The following is an 18,376-nucleotide window of genomic DNA, read 5'->3' as shown; positions in this document are numbered from 1 at the left end:
TTAATTTGGTAGAGACATTATAGTCCAAAGGCCTGTTCCTCTTAGAACATAGAACAGTACAGCACAGAAACAGGCCATTCGGCCCACAATATTGTGCTGAACCAGCTAAAAAGCAAATCAAAAATGTCCAAACACTAATCCCTCCTACTCACATAATGTCCATATCCCTTCATCTTCCCCACATCCATGTGTCTATCTAAATGTCTCTTAAAGGCCTCTAACGTATTTACCTCTCCCACCATACCAGGCAGCACACTCCAGGCATCCATGACTGTCTGCGCAAAAAAGTTGACCCTCACATCTCCTTTGAACCTACCCCCTCTCACTTTCAATGCATGCTCTCTGGTATTAGACTTTTCTACCCTGGGAAACAGATACTCTCTGTCCTCTCAATCTATGTCCCTCATAATCTTATAAACCTCTATCAGATCTCCCCTAAGCCTCCACAGCTCCAGAGGAACAACCCAAGTTTATCCAGCCTCTCATGATAGCATATGCCCTCTAAACCAAGCAGCGTTCTGGTAAACCTCTTCTGCACCCTCTCCAAAGCCACAACATCCTTCCTATAGTGGGGCAAAGAGTACTGTATGCAATACTCCGGATGTGGCCTAACCACAGTTTTATAATGTTGCAACATAACCTCTTGACATTTGAACTCAATGCCTTGATTAATAAAAGTAAGCATTCCATAAGCCTCCTTAACCACCTTATCGACCTGTGTAGCCACTTTCAAGGAGCTATGAACTTGGATCCCAAGATCTCTCTGTTCAGCAACACTGTTAAGGATCTTGCCCTTAACAGTGTACTATCTCCTTGCACTTGCCCTGCCAAGGTGCAACACCTCACGTTTATCTGAGTTAAACTCCATCTGTCATTTCTCTGCTCATATTTGCAACTGATCAATAGCACACTGTATTCTTTGCCAATCTTCTATACTATCTACAACTCCACAAATCTTGGTATCATCTGCAAACTTACTAACCCACCCATCTACATTTTCATCCAGGTTATTTATATACATCACAAATAGCAGAGGTCCCAGCACAGATCCCTGTGGGACATCACTAATTACAGACCTCCAACTGGAATAAATCCCTTCAACCACTACCCTCCGTCTTCTATGCACATGCCAGTTGTGAATCCAAACAGCCAATTCACTGTAGACCCCATGCATCTTAATCTGGATTAGCATCCCATAAGGGATTTTGTTAAATGTCTTACTAAAATCCATATAGACAACATCCACTGCCCTACCCGTATCAATCTCTCTCGTCACCTTGTCAAAAAAACTCAATCAAGTTAGTAAGACATCACCTGCCCAGCACAAACTAGCTCTTCCTAATTAGGCCATGCATTTCCAAATGCTCATATATCCTATCCTTAAAAATTTTCTCCTGCAATTTCCCTACAACTGATGTGAGACTCACCAGTCCCAGGATTATCCCTGGTTCCTTTCTGAAATAGAGGTACAGTACAACATTAGCCACTTGCCAGCCCTCTGAGACCTCACCTAAGCCTAGAGAAAGGACGCGAAGATACTAGTCAAAGCCCCAGCAATCTCACCTCTTGCCTCCTTCAATAACATGGGGTAAATCCTATCAGGCATGAGGATTTATCCACTTTAATACTCTAGGAGTCCCAACTCTTCTTCCTCCTTGACTTTTAAACTCCCTTACATATTTATACACTCAGCACGGACCTCCTGGTCCTCCACATCCTTCTCCTTGGTGAATACTGAAGCAAAGTACTCATTAAGTACCTCACACATTCTCTGCATCCAATCAAATGTCCCCCCCCCCGCCCCCCGCCAATCCTTGAGTGGATTCACTCTCTCCCTAGTTATCCTCTTGCTCGATGTTTGTATAGAATGCCTTAGAATTCACATTAATTCTCCTTTCCAAGGACTTTTCATGGCCATCCTGGCTTTCCTAACTCCCTTCTTTAGTTATTTTATGGCTTCTTAATACTCCTCATGTGCTCCTTTTGATCCTAACTTTCGAAGCTTTACATATTTTTCCTTTTTCTTTTTGATTAAATTCATCACCTGTCTGGACATCCAAGGTTCTCTTATTTTTCCATACTCATCCTTTCTTCTAATAGAAACAAGCCTTCACTGTACTCTGTGCAATTGACCCTTAAACACCTTCCACATGTCTGATGTGGGCTTGCCAAAAAAAAAGGTGTTCCCAATTAACTCGTCTTAGTTCTTGCCTAATGTGCTTATAATTTGCCCTTCTCCAATTTAATACTCTCCTGCACGGACCATACCAATATTAATCTATAGCTATCCTGAAAGTTAAGGAGTTGTGATCACTTTCCCTAACTGCCCACCCACCGAAAGGTCAGTCACCTGGCCAGGCTCATTACTCAACACCAGGTCCAGTATGGCCCCTCTTCTCACTGGACCATCCATATATTGATTTAAGAAACCTTCCTGGATGCAGTACACGTACAAATTTTGCCCTATCTAAACCCCTTCCACTAAGAAGGTCACAGTTTATATTCAGGAAGTTGAAACTCCCCATGACATCAACCTCTATTATTTTTACACTTTTCCCTAATCTGATTACATATCTGTTCCTCAATGTTGCGGTAACTATGTGTGGTCTGTAGTACAATCCCATCAGTGTGATTGTGCTTCCTATTCCTGACTTCCACCTAAATGGACTCAGCGTCTCCCCAGAGTGCAGCTGTGATATTGTCCCTGATCAGAAGTGCAACTTCCCCTCACCCCTTTAACCTCCTCTTCTATTTTTTCTAAAACTTCGAAAAACCTGGTACATTAATCTCCCATTCCTGCCCTCTCTCAAACTAGTTCAGCAATGGCCATAACATCTTAGTTCCATGTATTGACCCATGCTCTTGTGTACTGTTCTATTGTCTGTGTAGAAGAACCTAGGAAAGATTTGCAGCCACTTGTGAAAAATAAAAAATTCACAGGCTGATGATATATGCCTGCCATATTAATCTGTCTTGTTATGAACACACCACACATAATATTAATAATTCAGTTCAAATCAACCAAAAGATTGGACTTTAATAATAAAAAATAGGCATTTTCTTTTCAAGGTTGAGGATCAGGGGATTTCAGAGATTCATTTCCACTGACTACTACCCAAAAACTAATTTTAAATCAGTAAAAACCAATTTTAAAAGTTTTAATCTATAGTGCCCTGTGACAATGGGTGGGCTATGTCATAAACATGAGATTCAGTAGATGCTGGAAACCTGGGGGAACACACGCAAAGTGTTGGAAGAACTCAGCAGGTCAGGCAGCACCTATGGAGAGGAATTCTCCTTTGACCTCAGATCTTTCATCAGAGCTACATCAACCAGGGAATACATCTGTGGATACATCCATTGTTAACCTGTCTGGCTTTCTCTTCCAGATACAATCATCTTTGAGGCATAACAGGGCACCTTGCATGTGATCGTAACATGCAGAAGAACATCATGAACTCAAGTGTTTTGCTACGTGTCGCCAAAAGGTTTTGTTGATTCAAGGACACGATGCAAAATGGAGGGTTTGGAGGGAGGAATTTCAGATGGTGGTGTCAAGGAAAACAGGAGTGAGATTGATCAGCTTAATGAGTGGTGTCACAACAACCTTGTACTCAACGTCAGTAAGACCAAGGAATTTATGTAGAATTTAAGGGGGAGTCAAGGGAAGACACACCAGTCCTCATTGAGAGATTAGCAGTGGAAAGAGTGAGCAGTTTCAGGTTCCTGGTTGTCAACATCTCTGAAGATCTATCCTGGGCCCAACATATTGTTGCAATTACAATGAAGGCATGACAGCAAAGGACACCAAAGACTCACGGATTTCTACAGATATGTCATGGAGAGCATTCTAAGTGGTTGCATACCGTCTGGTGTGGCGGGGGGCGGGGAGAGGCACTGCATAGGATTGGAAAAAGCTGCAGAAAGTTGTTAACAGCCAGCTCCATCATGGGCACTAGCCTCCCCAGCATCGAGGACATCTTCAAAAGGTGGTGCCTCAAAAAGGTGGCATCCATCATTAAGGACCCCCAGCACTCAGGCCCTCTTTTCATTGCTACCATCAAGGAGGAGGTACGGGAGCCTGAAGACACACGCTCAATATTTTAGGAACACTCCTTCCCTGCAGTGTTTGGACTTCTGAATGAACAATGAACCCACATATACTACTCAATAATTTTTTCTTTTTTTTGCTCTCTTTTTGCACGACTTATTTAATTTAATTTTCAAAATGTATTTCTTATTGTAATTTATAGTTATTATTATTATGTATTGCAATATCTTGCTGCTGCAAAACAGCAAATTTCGCGACACGTGCCAGTGTTATTAAATCTGATTCTTCTTCTATATTATTGATGCTAAAGGAGTCAGGAGCTAAACTTGACAATTATTACCAAAGCAATTTTTTATCACAAAGCTTGTTTAGTTCTATCATATCCTGCCAGAAATAGTTATAAAAATGAAAGCAAATGGTCAAGAGGATCAAGTTAAAATGTCCCGTTGAAGGGTCTTAGCCCAAAATCTCAGCTGTTTATTCCTTTGCTGCCTGATCTGCCAAATTCCTCCAGCATATTGTACATGTTGCTCAAGTTTAAAGGGTTTGGGTAATGGATTGACAAATGATACTAATTTTACACAGGGACTGGTAGATACCTAAAACAGGTTGCTAGAGTATTCGAGGAAGCAGATATGATAGTGGTGTGTAAGAAGCTTTAATCTTTGTTAGAAAGGCTATCTAACAGGCTTAATGGCCGGACAAAAAGTCCACAAGATTCTCTGATTTCCTATTGTAACTTGAACTGAAGCTTGCTTTGTTTTTATCAATACTGTTTACCCATTCCTGACAGAATGATCCAATGGCAGCTTATTACATTTCTCCGGGGTTTCCACTGACCCCTGAAGATGAAATGTGATCCGGAAAGTTGAAGAAGTAGAAGAGTTGTGTTGGAGGATCAGGTGAGCCACAGTGGATGTCATCGATGAATATTGTAAGTTTTACCAGCTCTAATCAGAGATTAAGGGAGCTAGGGCTTTACTCTTTGGAGAGAAGGAGGATGAGAGCAGACATGATAGAGGTGTACAAGATAATAAGAGGAATAAATAGAGTGGATAGCCAGCGCCTCTTCCCCAGGGCACCACTGCTCAATACAAGAGGACACGGCTTTAAGGTGAGGGGTGGGAAGTTCAAGGGGGATATTAGAGGAAGGTTTTTCACTCAGAGTGGTTGGTGCGTGGAATGCACTGCCTGAGTCAGTGGTGGAGGCAGATACACTCATGAAGTTTAAGAGACTCTTAGACAGGTATATGGAGGAATTTAAGGTGGGGGGTTATATGGGAGGTGGGGTTTGAGGGTCGGCACAACATTGTGGGCCGAAGGGCCTGTAATGTGCTGTACTATTCTATGTTCTATGTTCTAAGGAGATGCTCCAAATGGCTGATTTGACTAGTGCATTAGTGTCAGTAATCACAGCGGATAACTTTATCTGAATCAAAGCATTGTTATATTCCACATCTCAATGCTAAACTATCTAGCTGACTAGGGGCCTCTACACAGCATAGGAAAAAGCTGCAGAAGGTTGTAGATTTAGCCAGCTCCATCATGGGCACCAGCTCCCTCAGCCTTGGAGAAATCTTCAAAAGGCGATGCCTCAAAAAGGCACCATCCATCATTAAGGATCCCCATTATCCAGGACATGCTCTCGTCTCTTTACTAGCATCAGTGAGGCGGTACAGGAACATGAAGCCATACACTCAACGTTTTAGGCAACACACAACAAAATGCTGGAGGAACTCAGCGGGCCAGGCAACATCTATGGAAAAAAGTACAGTCGACGTTTTGGGCCAAAACCCAAACAGCTTCTTCCCCTCCACCATCAGATTTCTGAACAGACTACAAATCCATGAATCCTCATTATTCTTGCACTAATTATTTATAATTTATAATATTATTTATAATTATGTAAATACTATATACTGTATGTGGGCATGTGGCCAAGTGGTTAAGGCATTGGACTAGCGACCTGAAGATCATGAGTCGAGCCCCAGCCGAGGCAACGTGTTGTGTCCTTGACCAAGGCACTTAATCACACATTGCTCTGCGACAACACTGGTGCCAAGCTGTATGGGTCCTACTGCCCTTCCCTTGGACAACACTGGTGTCGGGAAGACGGGAGACTTGCAGCATGGGCAACTGCTGGTCTTCCATACAACCTTGCCCAGGCCTGCACCCTGGAGAGTGAAGACTTTCCAGGTGCAGATCCATGGTCTCGCAAGACTAACTGATGCCTTTACTATATACTGTATATATTTAGGAGCACCTTCCTGAATCACTGCTGCTCTTATGGAAGGTGCTCCCTTCTACTGATGAGCTAGTAATCAAACATGTTGCTTTAGGAAGGCTTAGTTGTCAACATACCTCACTCTGGAAACAGTGCTTCAAACATTTATCTCAATTCCACAGTGTTTTTCTATTCCTCACTGTTGTTTGAATTAGATATGTGTTGCATGCAAGCTCTAGACTTTAACCTATGTAAAAAAATATTTATCAGCTCCTTGCTTAAGGTTTGAGCTTGCATCCGAACGCAGCATCTCAAGTACTACTGTGCAAAGTGCAACATAAGCAAGGAATGAGAAAATGTCTGCAGTTAGCATGCCTGCCCCTGTTCAGGACAATATACAGCAAAGACCTTATTCTAAGATCTCTTCATCCCCTGAAAGAAGACTAGTATGTTACATTAATAGTTAAGTCAATGTATCCAAAGATCTGACTTCTGCTCCTTTAGGGTCTTATGGTCTTATGGTCTGACACAAGAGGTTCTGCAGATGCTAGAGATCCAGAGCCAACACACACAGAATGGTGGAGGAACTCTGCAGGTCAGGTAGCATTCATCTGGACTCATGAAAGTTCTTGGCCCAGAACACTGACTGCTTATTCATTTTCATAGATGCTGCCTGCTGAGTTCCTCCAGCGTTTTGTGAGTGTTGATCATTGGGTCTTTGAAATGGATTTAAATCTCAAAATGACAGTTGAGGTATTTTAATTCAACTAATCAAATTAATCTGGACTTTAAAAATCTGTCTTTAGCAATGGGGATGAAGGAAATTAGTTTCTTACTCATTCCGGTGTGTATATGACTCACTGCCCATTGACTCTTAACTGCTTTCTGAGACAATTAGATTGGATAATATTTGTTGGCCTCTCACCTATTGATAAAACAAAGCAAACTGCAATTCATCTTAAATACTACATTACTGCATTATTCATGATTACTCAGTGCTTTCTTTACTGTAACATTTATTTAAACCTTTACAAGCGCTACCAAGTTTCCTAGTTAGGGTGTATATTGCAATGAAACACAGAACACATGGGAGTAAATTCCCATCCAACACATCATGGGCGGCGGTTCTGCAGAGCAACCTGAAATCAGTGTAAAGAAAATCAATTTGGACCAACTCCTATTTACATATAATATCAGGTGGTACTGATGTAATTAGTGATCTTCAGTGCTGGCAAAGACAAATCTACACTTACATGACTGGTATCCTCTGCTTGATGTGGGTTCAGTTGTAGCACTGAGTCAGAAGATTGCATTTTCTCGGTCCTGTTCAAGTGACCTGAGCATGTAATCTCGACTGACTTTCCAGTGAAACACCTAGCGAATGCTGCAATGTCAGCTGTGAGCCTTCAAATGAACACTAAAAATCTGAGGTTACGTCTAGCTTTCTAGGTAAATGTTGCTTTAGGAAATGCAAGTGAGTGCCCTAGCCCATGTTTATCACTCAGCACCTAAAAATTAACAAATGATCTGATTATTTGTATCACTGTTGCTTTTGGAACATCGCTGTGTGGAAATTGTCTGCCTTGTCGACAAGTTAATATTAATCGCACTTAAAGAATAATTAACTGGCTGCAGCGCATTCGGATTGTCCTGAGAAGATTAAAAGAAGAAAAAAAAGATTTGTTTCATTTGTCACATGTACATTGAAACATACTGTCTGGTGAAATGTGTCGCTTGAGTCAGCAAGGATTATGCTCTGGGCAGCCCAAAAGTGTCGCCATGCTTCTGGCGCCAACTTAGCATATCCACAACCACTGTTCCCTAAGGACTGCACGCGTGTGCGAGCACACAGAGGAATTTAAACTGTGCACAAAAGGTTGTCATCCTCAACCTCTTTGGCACGTTAAGTATATTTCACGATCACACGCAATCACATTTCCTGTTCCGGTTTCTGGTGTGGACAGTGTTGACCACTGGAGCTTGCAATGATTTGTTTGGAGATTTTAGAACTGGCTTATTTATACTGTTTTTATTGAAAAAATGATTGATCCACTATGTTGAATTCCAAAGAAGCAAAGAGAGTGAAACGCAAAAGAACTGCTAGTTCATTTAAAGCGGAACGGCTTAATGAAACCGTAGAAACTACTACACCGAAAGCTCACGAGACCAGGAATGTGCAGCTATGAAAAATATTTATGTACATTACAGAAACTAGTGCTACCGGAGTGTATTGTTGCGATGCAACAGTTGCTGGAGAATTTGCAGGTGAGAAGAAGTGGAGTGACATTTGGAAACTTGACTTTCTAAAACGTCATATAGGAAGTAAATCACATATGGATGGTATGCAAAGCTCCAGTGAGAAAATCCTTCATTATCTGATACTGGGCTGCTACATATGTTTTATGAGAGTTCAGATGAACGAGAGGAAAATCGATCAAAGTTCTTACTGACAGCGTTTTGCTAGCTGTTAAAATCAATACTTCTATGTATAAAATTCAGTGTGCACGTGTTGTTGTCACTGGGCAAAAAAATTGCACAGCACAAGATTTTTTGCACACACTGATCATTACAAATTAGAGGAACATTGATCACAACTTAGCCTTAACTGTGGATCTTTATCATGTGGGAGGAAACCAGAACACCGAGAGAAAACATGTGGTCACAAGAAGCATGGTTGGGATCACAGAGACATGGCTCCAGGGTGACCAGGGATGGGAGCTCAACGTTCAGGGATATTCAATATTCAGGAGGGATAGACATGAAGGAAGGGGAGGTGGGGTGGCGTTGCTGGTTAAAGGAGAGATTAACGCAATAGAAAGGAAGGACATAAGCCGGGAAGATGTGGAAACGATATGGGTAGAGCTGCGTAACACTAAGGGGCAGAAGATGCTGGTGGGAGTTGTGTACAGGCCACCTAACAGTAGTAGTGAGGTCGGAGATGGTATTAAACAGGAAATTAGAAATGTGTGCAATAAAGGAACAGCAGTTATAATGGGTGACTTCAATCTACATGTAGATTGGGTGAACCAAATTGGTAAAGGTGCTGAGGAAGAGGATTTCTTGGAATGTATGCGGGATGGTTTTTTGAACCAACATGTCGAGGAACCGACTAGAGAGCAGGCTATTCTGGACTGGGTTTTGAGCAATGAGGAAGGGTTAATTAGCAATCTTGTCGTGAGAGGCCCCTTGGGTAAGAGTGACCATAATATGGTGGAATTCTTCATTAAGATGGAGAGTGACATAGTTAATTCAGAAACAAAGGTTCTGAACTTAAAGAGGGGTAACTTTGAAGGTATGAGACGTGAATTAGCTAAGATAGACTGGCAAATGACACTTAAAGGATTGACGGTGGATATGCAATGGCAAGCATTTAAAGGTTGCATGGATGAACTGCAACAAATGTTCATCCCAGTTTGGCAAAAGAATAAATCAAGGAAGGTAGTGCACCCGTGGCTGACAAGAGAAATTAGGGATAGTATCAATTCCAAAGAAGAAGCTTACAAATTAGCCAGAGAAAGTGGCTCACCTGAGGACTGGGAGAAATTCAGAGTTCAGCAGAGGAGGACAAAGGGCTTAATTAGGAAGGGGAAAAAAGATTATGAGAGAAAACTGGCAGGCAACATAAAAACGGACTGTAAAAGCTTTTATAGATATGTAAAAAGGAAAAGACTGGTAAAAACAAATGTAGGTCCCCTGCAGACAGAAACAGGTGAATTGATTATGGGGAGCAAGGACATGGTAGACCAATTGAATAATTACTTTGGTTCTGTCTTCACTAAGGAGGACATAAATAATCTTCCAGAAATAGTAGGGGACAGAGGGTCCAGTGAGATGGAGGAACTGAGCGAAATACATGTTAGTAGGGAAGTGGTGTTAGGTAAATTGAAGGGATTGAAGGCAGATAAATCCCCAGGGCCAGATGGTCTGCATCCCAGGGTGCTTAAAGAAGTAGCCCAACAAATAGTGGATGCATTAGTGATAATTTTTCAAAACTCGTTAGATTCTGGACTAGTTCCTGAGGATTGGAGGGTGGCTAATGTAACTCCACTTTTTAAAAAAGGAGGGAGAGAGAAACCGGGGAATTATAGACCGGTTAGCCTAACGTTGGTGGTGGGGAAACTGCTGGAGTCAGTTATCAAGGATGTGATAACAGCACATTTGGAAAGCGGTGAAATGATCGGACAAAGTCAGCATGGATTTGTGAAAGGAAAATCATGTCTGACGAATCTCATAGAATTTTTTGAGGATGTAACTAGTAGAGTGGATAGGGGAGAACCAGTGGATGTGGTATATTTGGATTTTCAGAAGGCTTTTGACAAGGTCCCACACAGGAGATTAGTGTGCAAACTTAAAGCACATGGTATTGGGGGTAAGGTATTGGTGTGGGTGGAGAGTTGGTTAGCAGACAGGAAGCAAAGAGTGGGAATAAACGGGACCTTTTCAGAATGGCAGGCGGTGACTAGTGGGGTACCGCAAGGCTCAGTGCTGGGACCCCAGTTGTTTACAATATATATTAATGACTTGGATGAGGGAATTAAATGCAGCATCTCCAAGTTTGCGGATGACACGAAGCTGGGTGGCAGTGTTAGCTGTGAGGAGGATGCTAAGAGGATGCAGGGTGACTTGGATAGGTTGGGTGAGTGGGCAAATTCATGGCAGATGCAATTTAATGTGGATAAATGTGAAGTTATCCACTTTGGTGGCAAAAATAGGAAAACAGATTATTATCTGAATGGTGGCCAATTAGGAAAAGGGGAGGTGCAACGAGACCTGGGTGTCATTATACACCAGTCATTGAAAGTGGGCATGCAGGTACAGCAGGCGGTGAAAAAGGCGAATGGTATGCTGGCATTTATAGCAAGAGGATTCGAGTACAGGAGCAGGGAGGTACTACTGCAGTTGTACAAGGCCTTGGTGAGACCACACCTGGAGTATTGTGTGCAGTTTTGGTCCCCTAATCTGAGGAAAGACATACTTGCCATAGAGGGAGTACAAAGAAGGTTCACCAGATTGATTCCTGGTATGGCAGGACTTTCATATGAAGAAAGACTGGATGAACTGGGCTTGTACTCGTTGGAATTTAGAAGATTGAGGGGGGATCTGATTGAAACGTATAAGATCCTAAAGGGATTGGACAGGCTAGATGCAGGAAGATTGTTCCCGATGTTGGGGAAGTCCAGAACGAGGGGTCACAGTTTGAGGATAGAAGGGAAGCCTTTTAGGACCGAGATTAGGAAAAACTTCTTCACACAGAGAGTGGTGAATCTGTGGAATTCTCTGCCACAGGAAACAGTTGAGGCCAGTTCATTGGCTATATTTAAGAGGGAGTTAGATATGGCCCTTGTGGCTACGGGGGTCAGGGGGTATGGAGGGAAGGCTGGGGCGGGGTTCTGAGTTGGATGATCAGCCATGATCATAATAAATGGCGGTGCAGGCTCGAAGGGCCGAATGGCCTACTCCTGCACCTATTTTCTATGTTTCTATGTTTCTATGTACAAACTCCTTATAGACAACGGCAAGAATCAAACCCAGATCAGCGATCACTGGCATTGGAAAGCATTGTGCTACTGTGCTGGGTCAGAAAAGGTGATAAATAAAATCTGCCTTTTTGAAACTTATTTTAGCTATAGTTTTTCTTCTGTGGGCTAAGCTGATAAGAGTACCATCTAATGAGTTAGCAATGAACTATATCATCACAGCCTGCTTGTGACACAAATTCAGCACAGATACTTTTGACATAACTTCTTTCTTGTGGGCACATGGCCAAGTGGTTAAGGCATTGGACTAGCGATCTGAAGGTTGTGAGTTCGAGCCCCAGCTGAGGGAACATGTTGTGTCCTCGAGCAGGGCACTTAATCACACATTGCTCTGCGACGACACTGGTGCCAAGCTGTATGGGTCCTAATGCCCTTCCCTTGGACAACATCGGCGTCATGGAGAGGGGAGACTTGCAGCATGGGCAACTGCTGGTCTTCCATACAACCTTGCCCTGTCCTGCGCCCTGGAGAGTGAAGACTTTCCAGGTGCAGATCCATGGTCTCGCAAGACTAATGGATGCCTTTATATTAACTTCTTCAAAAAAAAAAGCTTATAAATCTCAAACTTAATGCATAAGTCAGGGGAGGGGTGGCTTTCTTCCCTTCCAGTTGTATGGTTTTTGAGGTAGCTGATGGAGATGATGACGGTCCTGCAGGTTCTGCACACCGATCAGGCAGGGGGTGCTCAATGGTGACGGACAGGTGAATAAGGCGGGAGGTACACTTCTGACATTTTTGCTGAGCTTCCAATGAAGTGATTCGTAGTCCTCAGTGTTTTCCTAATGCCCTTCACTATTTTGAGGGGCCATGGGCTAAGTATTCCCCAACAAAAGGTGGGAATGATACTCTTTTTCTCTATCCGCCTGGTAACGTTCTGCTGTGATGGAGCTCAGAGTGAAAGGCCTATCTTAGTAGTCAGATCTTGGACATGCCAGTGACGTGAGCTGTCCGTCAAAACTGGCGAAGTGTAATTGAAGCTTTGATGCTGAGGATGGTGGCAATGATGATTTCGGTTTGCTTACTCTGCCCGTGGGGCTTTGGAGGACGTTGTGGGCACCACTGATGACGCCCCACCGCTTTCAGATGCCCACTGCAGGTAGTCTCTGTTTTCAAAGTTTGCAAAATGGCAGAGATCACTGGGTACGATAAGGCAAGTATAGGAAGTGTTTGTGAGATATCGAGAGGTAAAGACAGCAGGAAGGGTAGAGAACATACAGGGAAGAAAGTCAAATAAGGAAGGGAGAGGGAGAGAGATTGAAACTATACTTGGAGTTGGTTTATTATTGTCACATGTACCAAGAATCAGTGAAAAGCCTTTGTTTATGTGCCATTCTGACAAATCATTCCATACATAAGTACATTGAGGTAGTAAAAAGGAAAACAGAATGAAGAAAATATTGCAAACAACAGGAATTCTGCAGATGCTGGAAATTCAAGCAACACACATCAAAGTTGCTGGTGAACTCAGCAGGCCAGGCAGCATCTGTAGGAAGAGGTGCAGTCGACGTTTCAGGCCGAGTCCTGATGAAGGGTCTCAGCCTGAAACGTCGACTGCACCTCTTCCTACAGATGCTGCCTGGCCTGCTGCGTTCACCAGCAACTTTGATGTGTGTTGGTTGAAGAAAATATTGTTTCTGTTACAGAAAAAGTGAATACTAGTAGACAAATAAAGAGCAAACACCAGCAAGTAAACTAAAAGACTTATTTTGTAAAAATCTGTATGCCAGTTATGAATTTATGATCTTCGAGCAGCCTTTTTGTCAGATGCTGACAATCTCATTATCAATGTTCTCCCTCACCAAGAGATGTCTTCCAAGAAATGGCAAATGGTCCAGATTTTCCAGTCCTTGCAAAGACTCTTTGCAAGAGTCTTCCCTATTGTTAGAAGTAACTTTATTTTCAAAGTCCATGTATGTCACCATATACAACCCTGAGATTCATTTTCTTGAGTGCAGACCCAATAAATCCAATAAGCACATAGAATCAATGAAACACCGCACCAACTGGGGATACAACCAGCGTATAAAAGACAACAAACTGCAAATACAAAGAGAAAGAATAATAATAATATTAATAACATAATTGGAAAATTTACAAAGAAAATTAAGACCAAAATGACAAATTTCAGAAAAAAATATGTACACTCAAATTCACTTAAACACCTCTTAGGATGGAGGGGAAGAGGAATAACCGACGTTAAAAATCTACACAACAGATAAAACTTCTAAGGATATATTTTCATCAATGAAAATAGGATTTGTCACTTCATGCGAGCATATGCAATTCTGATAAGTATACACCACGAAACTTAAATAAGAGCACAGCCCAGAAATATGAAGACATTATCACTATTGAAGAAAAAGTTAACCAATGGAAGAGCACGATCCTCCATGGAAGACGTCTCCATGATCTGAGCTGACTAGACGTTGAAAAGGAAGCACTGAATGCCTGGCTGAGATTTGGAGACCTCATCCTTGTGCCAATGCAGACCAGGTAGTTAACACAAAAAATATCAAAAATACAAAATAAAAGACCAACAAATTTAAGATGATAAATGTAGACATTGCCAAAAAACCCCAACACAATACAGGATCCTGCAGCAGTTTAACTGAATCTGATTACTTACACAGGCACAATCAAGTGGCAAACATCAGTCACCAAAATCTTGCTTTAAAATACAAACTCATAAAAGACACCATGCCTTACTATAAATACAAGCCTGATCCAGTTTTAGAGTCCTACAGATTATATTACTACCAATCCATTATTACAGGTAGGACAATCCATAATAACCACCCAGATATAATATCACAGGATAAACAAGCAAGAACAACTTACTTAATAGATACGGTCATTCCAAACACACACACAACACACAGATATCAATAAGTGAAAAATGCCAGAAGTATGCTGAATTAAAAGAGGAAATTGAAAGACTATAGAACATAAACAAGGTATACATTGCCCCAATGGTAATATCTACAATTGGTGTCATCCCAAAGTCACTACACAATAGCATTAAACAATTAGTCCTACACAACAATATTTATGTAAATCTCCAGAAAGCCACAATACTAAACATCACTAGAATAGTCCAAAAGTTCCCAGCAATTGAGAAATGCGTGTGCTTGGCTATGCCCATACCTCAGGTTTTACCAGCTTGAGCTGAAAAAAAGTAAATAATAATAGTAATAAATAAGCAGTAAATATTGATACTGGAGGAACTCAGCAGGCCAGGAAGCATCCATGGAAAAAAGTACAGTCAACATTTCAGGCCGAAACCCAACCCAGTCCTGCTGAAGTCTTTTGCTTGGATTTCCAGCATCTGCAGATTTTCTCTTTTAGAAATATTGATAACATGATAAAAGTCCTTGTAAATGGGTCCATGGGTTGTGGGAACATTTAATTGATGGGCTAAGTGAAGTTATCCCTTTTGGTCCAAGAGCCTAATGATTGGGGGGTAATAACTGTTCTTGAACTTGGTGTTGTGAGTCCTGAGGCTCCTGTACCTTCTTCCTAATGGCAGCAACGAAAAGGGAGCATGGCCTGGGTGTTGAGGTCTCTAAAGATGGACGTTGCTTTCTATCCATCATTAGGGACCCCCACAAAAACTTCCTAACAGGGTAGGTCGGTGCAGGACAATAACTTTGTGGATATTCAATGTAAGGCTCAGTCCCCCATACTCTTCAGTGAATGAGTCATCAGTGACTTGGAGTTCTGATGAAGGGTCCCGGCCTGAAATGCCGCCTCTTTATTCCTCTCTATAGATGCTGCCGAGTTCCTCTAGCATTGTGTGTGTGTTACTCAGGGTTTCCAGCATCTGAGTTTAGCGACTTGGAGCTTGGTCCCCAAAAGCATACACGCACATGCATCACATGCATACAGCGGCTCAGTGATTTGAGGTTGAAGTGACCTTGGTTGTGGAGCAGAGCCACTTGGCTGAAGCTTCTAGTTCATCCTGTAGATTAGCACTGTGCCAGTGGGATTGTGAAAACTAAGAAGCCATGTCACTGAGATGATTTAGAAATTGTACGTGGGGTCTATTAATGGTTTGACAGTATTTAATCTAAAGTTTGATTATACATTATCCTGTGCTGATCCTTCTTAAATTAATAGTTTTAATGCTGGAAACTTGGATTTAGAACTCTGGCACTGACAGCATTTTAAGTGAATGACTGCACCTTTGTTAATCTCTAAACCCACTTATTTTTGTGCTGCTGGCTAGATGGGAAGATTTTTTTGATGAACTAGTTCCTTTCTGTTGTTTGCGGGTTCATTTTTGCTTGTCTTGGTTCAGAGGCTGTTGACAAATCTTGTTGCATGACAACGAATTTATGCAACTCAGCTTTTGAATCAGCTGCTTTGTGGAAAATAGTTTGGCTCTCAAATGTTTGGTCTGAAAAGCCAATCTAATTACAAATAAAATAGAAGTAAATGTTCTAAACTGGGGTAAGGCTGACTTTACTAGGCCAAGAAGTGAGGCGGCAAATATGGACAAAAATAACCGATTACAAGATAGAACTGGGAGTCAAGGAGATCCGAGAGGTTTATCCATCATTAGGATCTGCATTTTCAACCCATGCCCTTCAAAACTGACTGCTGTTTCACCTCTCTCCCTGCATTCAAGTCTCCATACGATTTCTTATCCAAGTTGTCCCATGTTGCAATCAAAACAAAAATAATTTTAGCTCACTAAGACAACCTAACGATATGAAATGAAATGCACAGAAGAACCGGGATTTTATTTTTACCACGTTTGCTCTCCTAAAATGCTCATACTTTTTTCAGTCAAGTTTACCACCTGATCGCTATTGTCTTTTTTGGGGTCGTTACTAATTCTTCACAATTCTGATTTAGCCATCACCGTTCACTAAATGCAGCAGTAAAACAAACAGATCGCACCGTGACGGTGACACAGCCCCCGCGGAGCGAAGCGCCAGACGTGACTGACTGAGGAAGCGAAAGTGGGGGGGCGCCAGCTTCGGGCGACGTAGTGCGTGATGACGCACACTGATGGGAAAAACGGGGACCCTCCCGGAGTGACGTCACCGGCCGTTCCAGACGCGTGTCTTTTCAATGCGATCCGGCGAGCTGCTGCCGGTAGAAGAGGAGAGCGGGCTGGCTGGCGGCGGCGTGGTGTGTCGTGTCTCGTCTCGTTCAGCAGGACAGCTAGCGGGAAGCGCCAGCGTTGCGCCCATTGACCAAAAGCCGAGGTGAGTGCGCTTTAGAGCTCAGAAACGCGTAACCTATGTGCCTTCCTCGTTATCGCAATGAATGAAGTTGCCGGGTGAAGTGAGCCGAATTGGGAGTAGCTCCGGCACAGCGAACCCCGTTTCTTTCCTCCCCGAGAGGTCTTTGGGAGCAGCACCCTCTTCCCCTTGCTCAAACTCTGCTCCCTTTGCTTGCCCACCTTGGCGTCTAGTCTAGTTTAGTTTGTTCCTTGGATGTCCTCTCATCCCGTTCAGCCCCTGGGAAGGGAGATCTGGGTCAGAACTATTTTTTAACGATCTCTGACACGGTATCGGCTGTCTGAAGGAGTCTCCTGCTACTTCTAATCCTTGAGTCCATGTACCATCATTTTGATAATTGGTTATCTGACTGATTGGGTGAAGAGAATTAGATTGTTTCCTCTTAATAAGGTATCTTGAACTTCTAAATGGGATTTAACAGAAATGTTAACAGGAAAGCGGAGTTGCCGGGTTGCTTATTGAAACCAGACAATGTGAAGTGTGACTTCCTCAAGAGGAAACGAGGCACAGGCGATTTCTTTTCCTCGCTTTAGTTGCGCGAGTCTTTGTTACAGGTGTTTACTCGGTTGAGGACATGAGGAATGTCCGATCCGGCGTTGCAGCACCTATGATTGGGAAACTTCTCGGTGATCTCCAGTGCAGAAGGTGGGGTGGGGGGGGGGAGAGAAAGGTCTAATTACTTAACGAGGGAGGTTCAGGGGTTCATCAGTAATTTTACCCGGGAATTGCCCCAAAGGAAGATACAAGTGGTTACTCGTGTTGCAAGCTGCGACAGTTTGTGATGCCGATTGTGTACGCACCAGGTTACTCAGAAGGTGATAAATGGCCAGTTTGACTGTGAAGAGGGTTGTTGCCTTTGGTTTCGGGGAGGCGAACAAAGTGATTTTTCTGGGACCGTGGTTTCAAGGGCATCACTTGATATGGGTCCCCATGCGTTTTGTGAAGATGGTGACAGGATACGCATCGTTGATACCTTTTGTTATCCGTACTAAAATAGAACAGCTTTCTCACTGACTGCTAAATGGATTTATGCGAAACCAAAATAGATATGTGAGGCACGAAGCTAACGACTGCATCTGTGTGACGATGCGTTCAGACCAAAGGGAAAATTGAGTTTAGTTTGAATTAGCCCATCCAAGTAGGTCCTTCTTTTCACTCTAGGGTCTGGTGACTTGCTCAGTGTTGTGATGGCCATATACTTAGAATGCACTATTGTATGTTAAACATCAAGGCAAGTTGTAGTGAGGCCACCAGACCACCGACTAAACAAGCAAATCTCTTCCACCACCGCATCTTCCCCAAACAACTTCCATGA

The 18,376-nt window shown here is 42.7% G+C and overlaps 1 protein-coding gene across 2 annotated transcripts in view; it reads left to right on the top strand.

The window, feature by feature from the left end:
- Nucleotides 1-16,876: 16,876 nt before the first annotated feature.
- The window catches only part of relt (RELT TNF receptor), a 70,567-nt gene continuing 69,067 nt past the window's right edge, over nt 16,877-18,376 (top strand). For both annotated transcript variants that reach the window (XM_072262816.1, XM_072262815.1), the window contains exon 1: nt 16,877-17,025. In XM_072262816.1, the coding sequence (XP_072118917.1) occupies nt 16,889-17,025 (137 nt within the window). In that variant the 5' untranslated portion in view covers nt 16,877-16,888. The remainder of the gene's footprint in view (nt 17,026-18,376) is intronic.

Source organism: Mobula birostris, chromosome 7, assembly GCF_030028105.1.
Source record: "Mobula birostris isolate sMobBir1 chromosome 7, sMobBir1.hap1, whole genome shotgun sequence".
Classification (NCBI taxonomy): domain Eukaryota; kingdom Metazoa; phylum Chordata; class Chondrichthyes; order Myliobatiformes; family Myliobatidae; genus Mobula; species Mobula birostris.
This window is presented reverse-complemented; position numbering and strand designations above follow the sequence as displayed.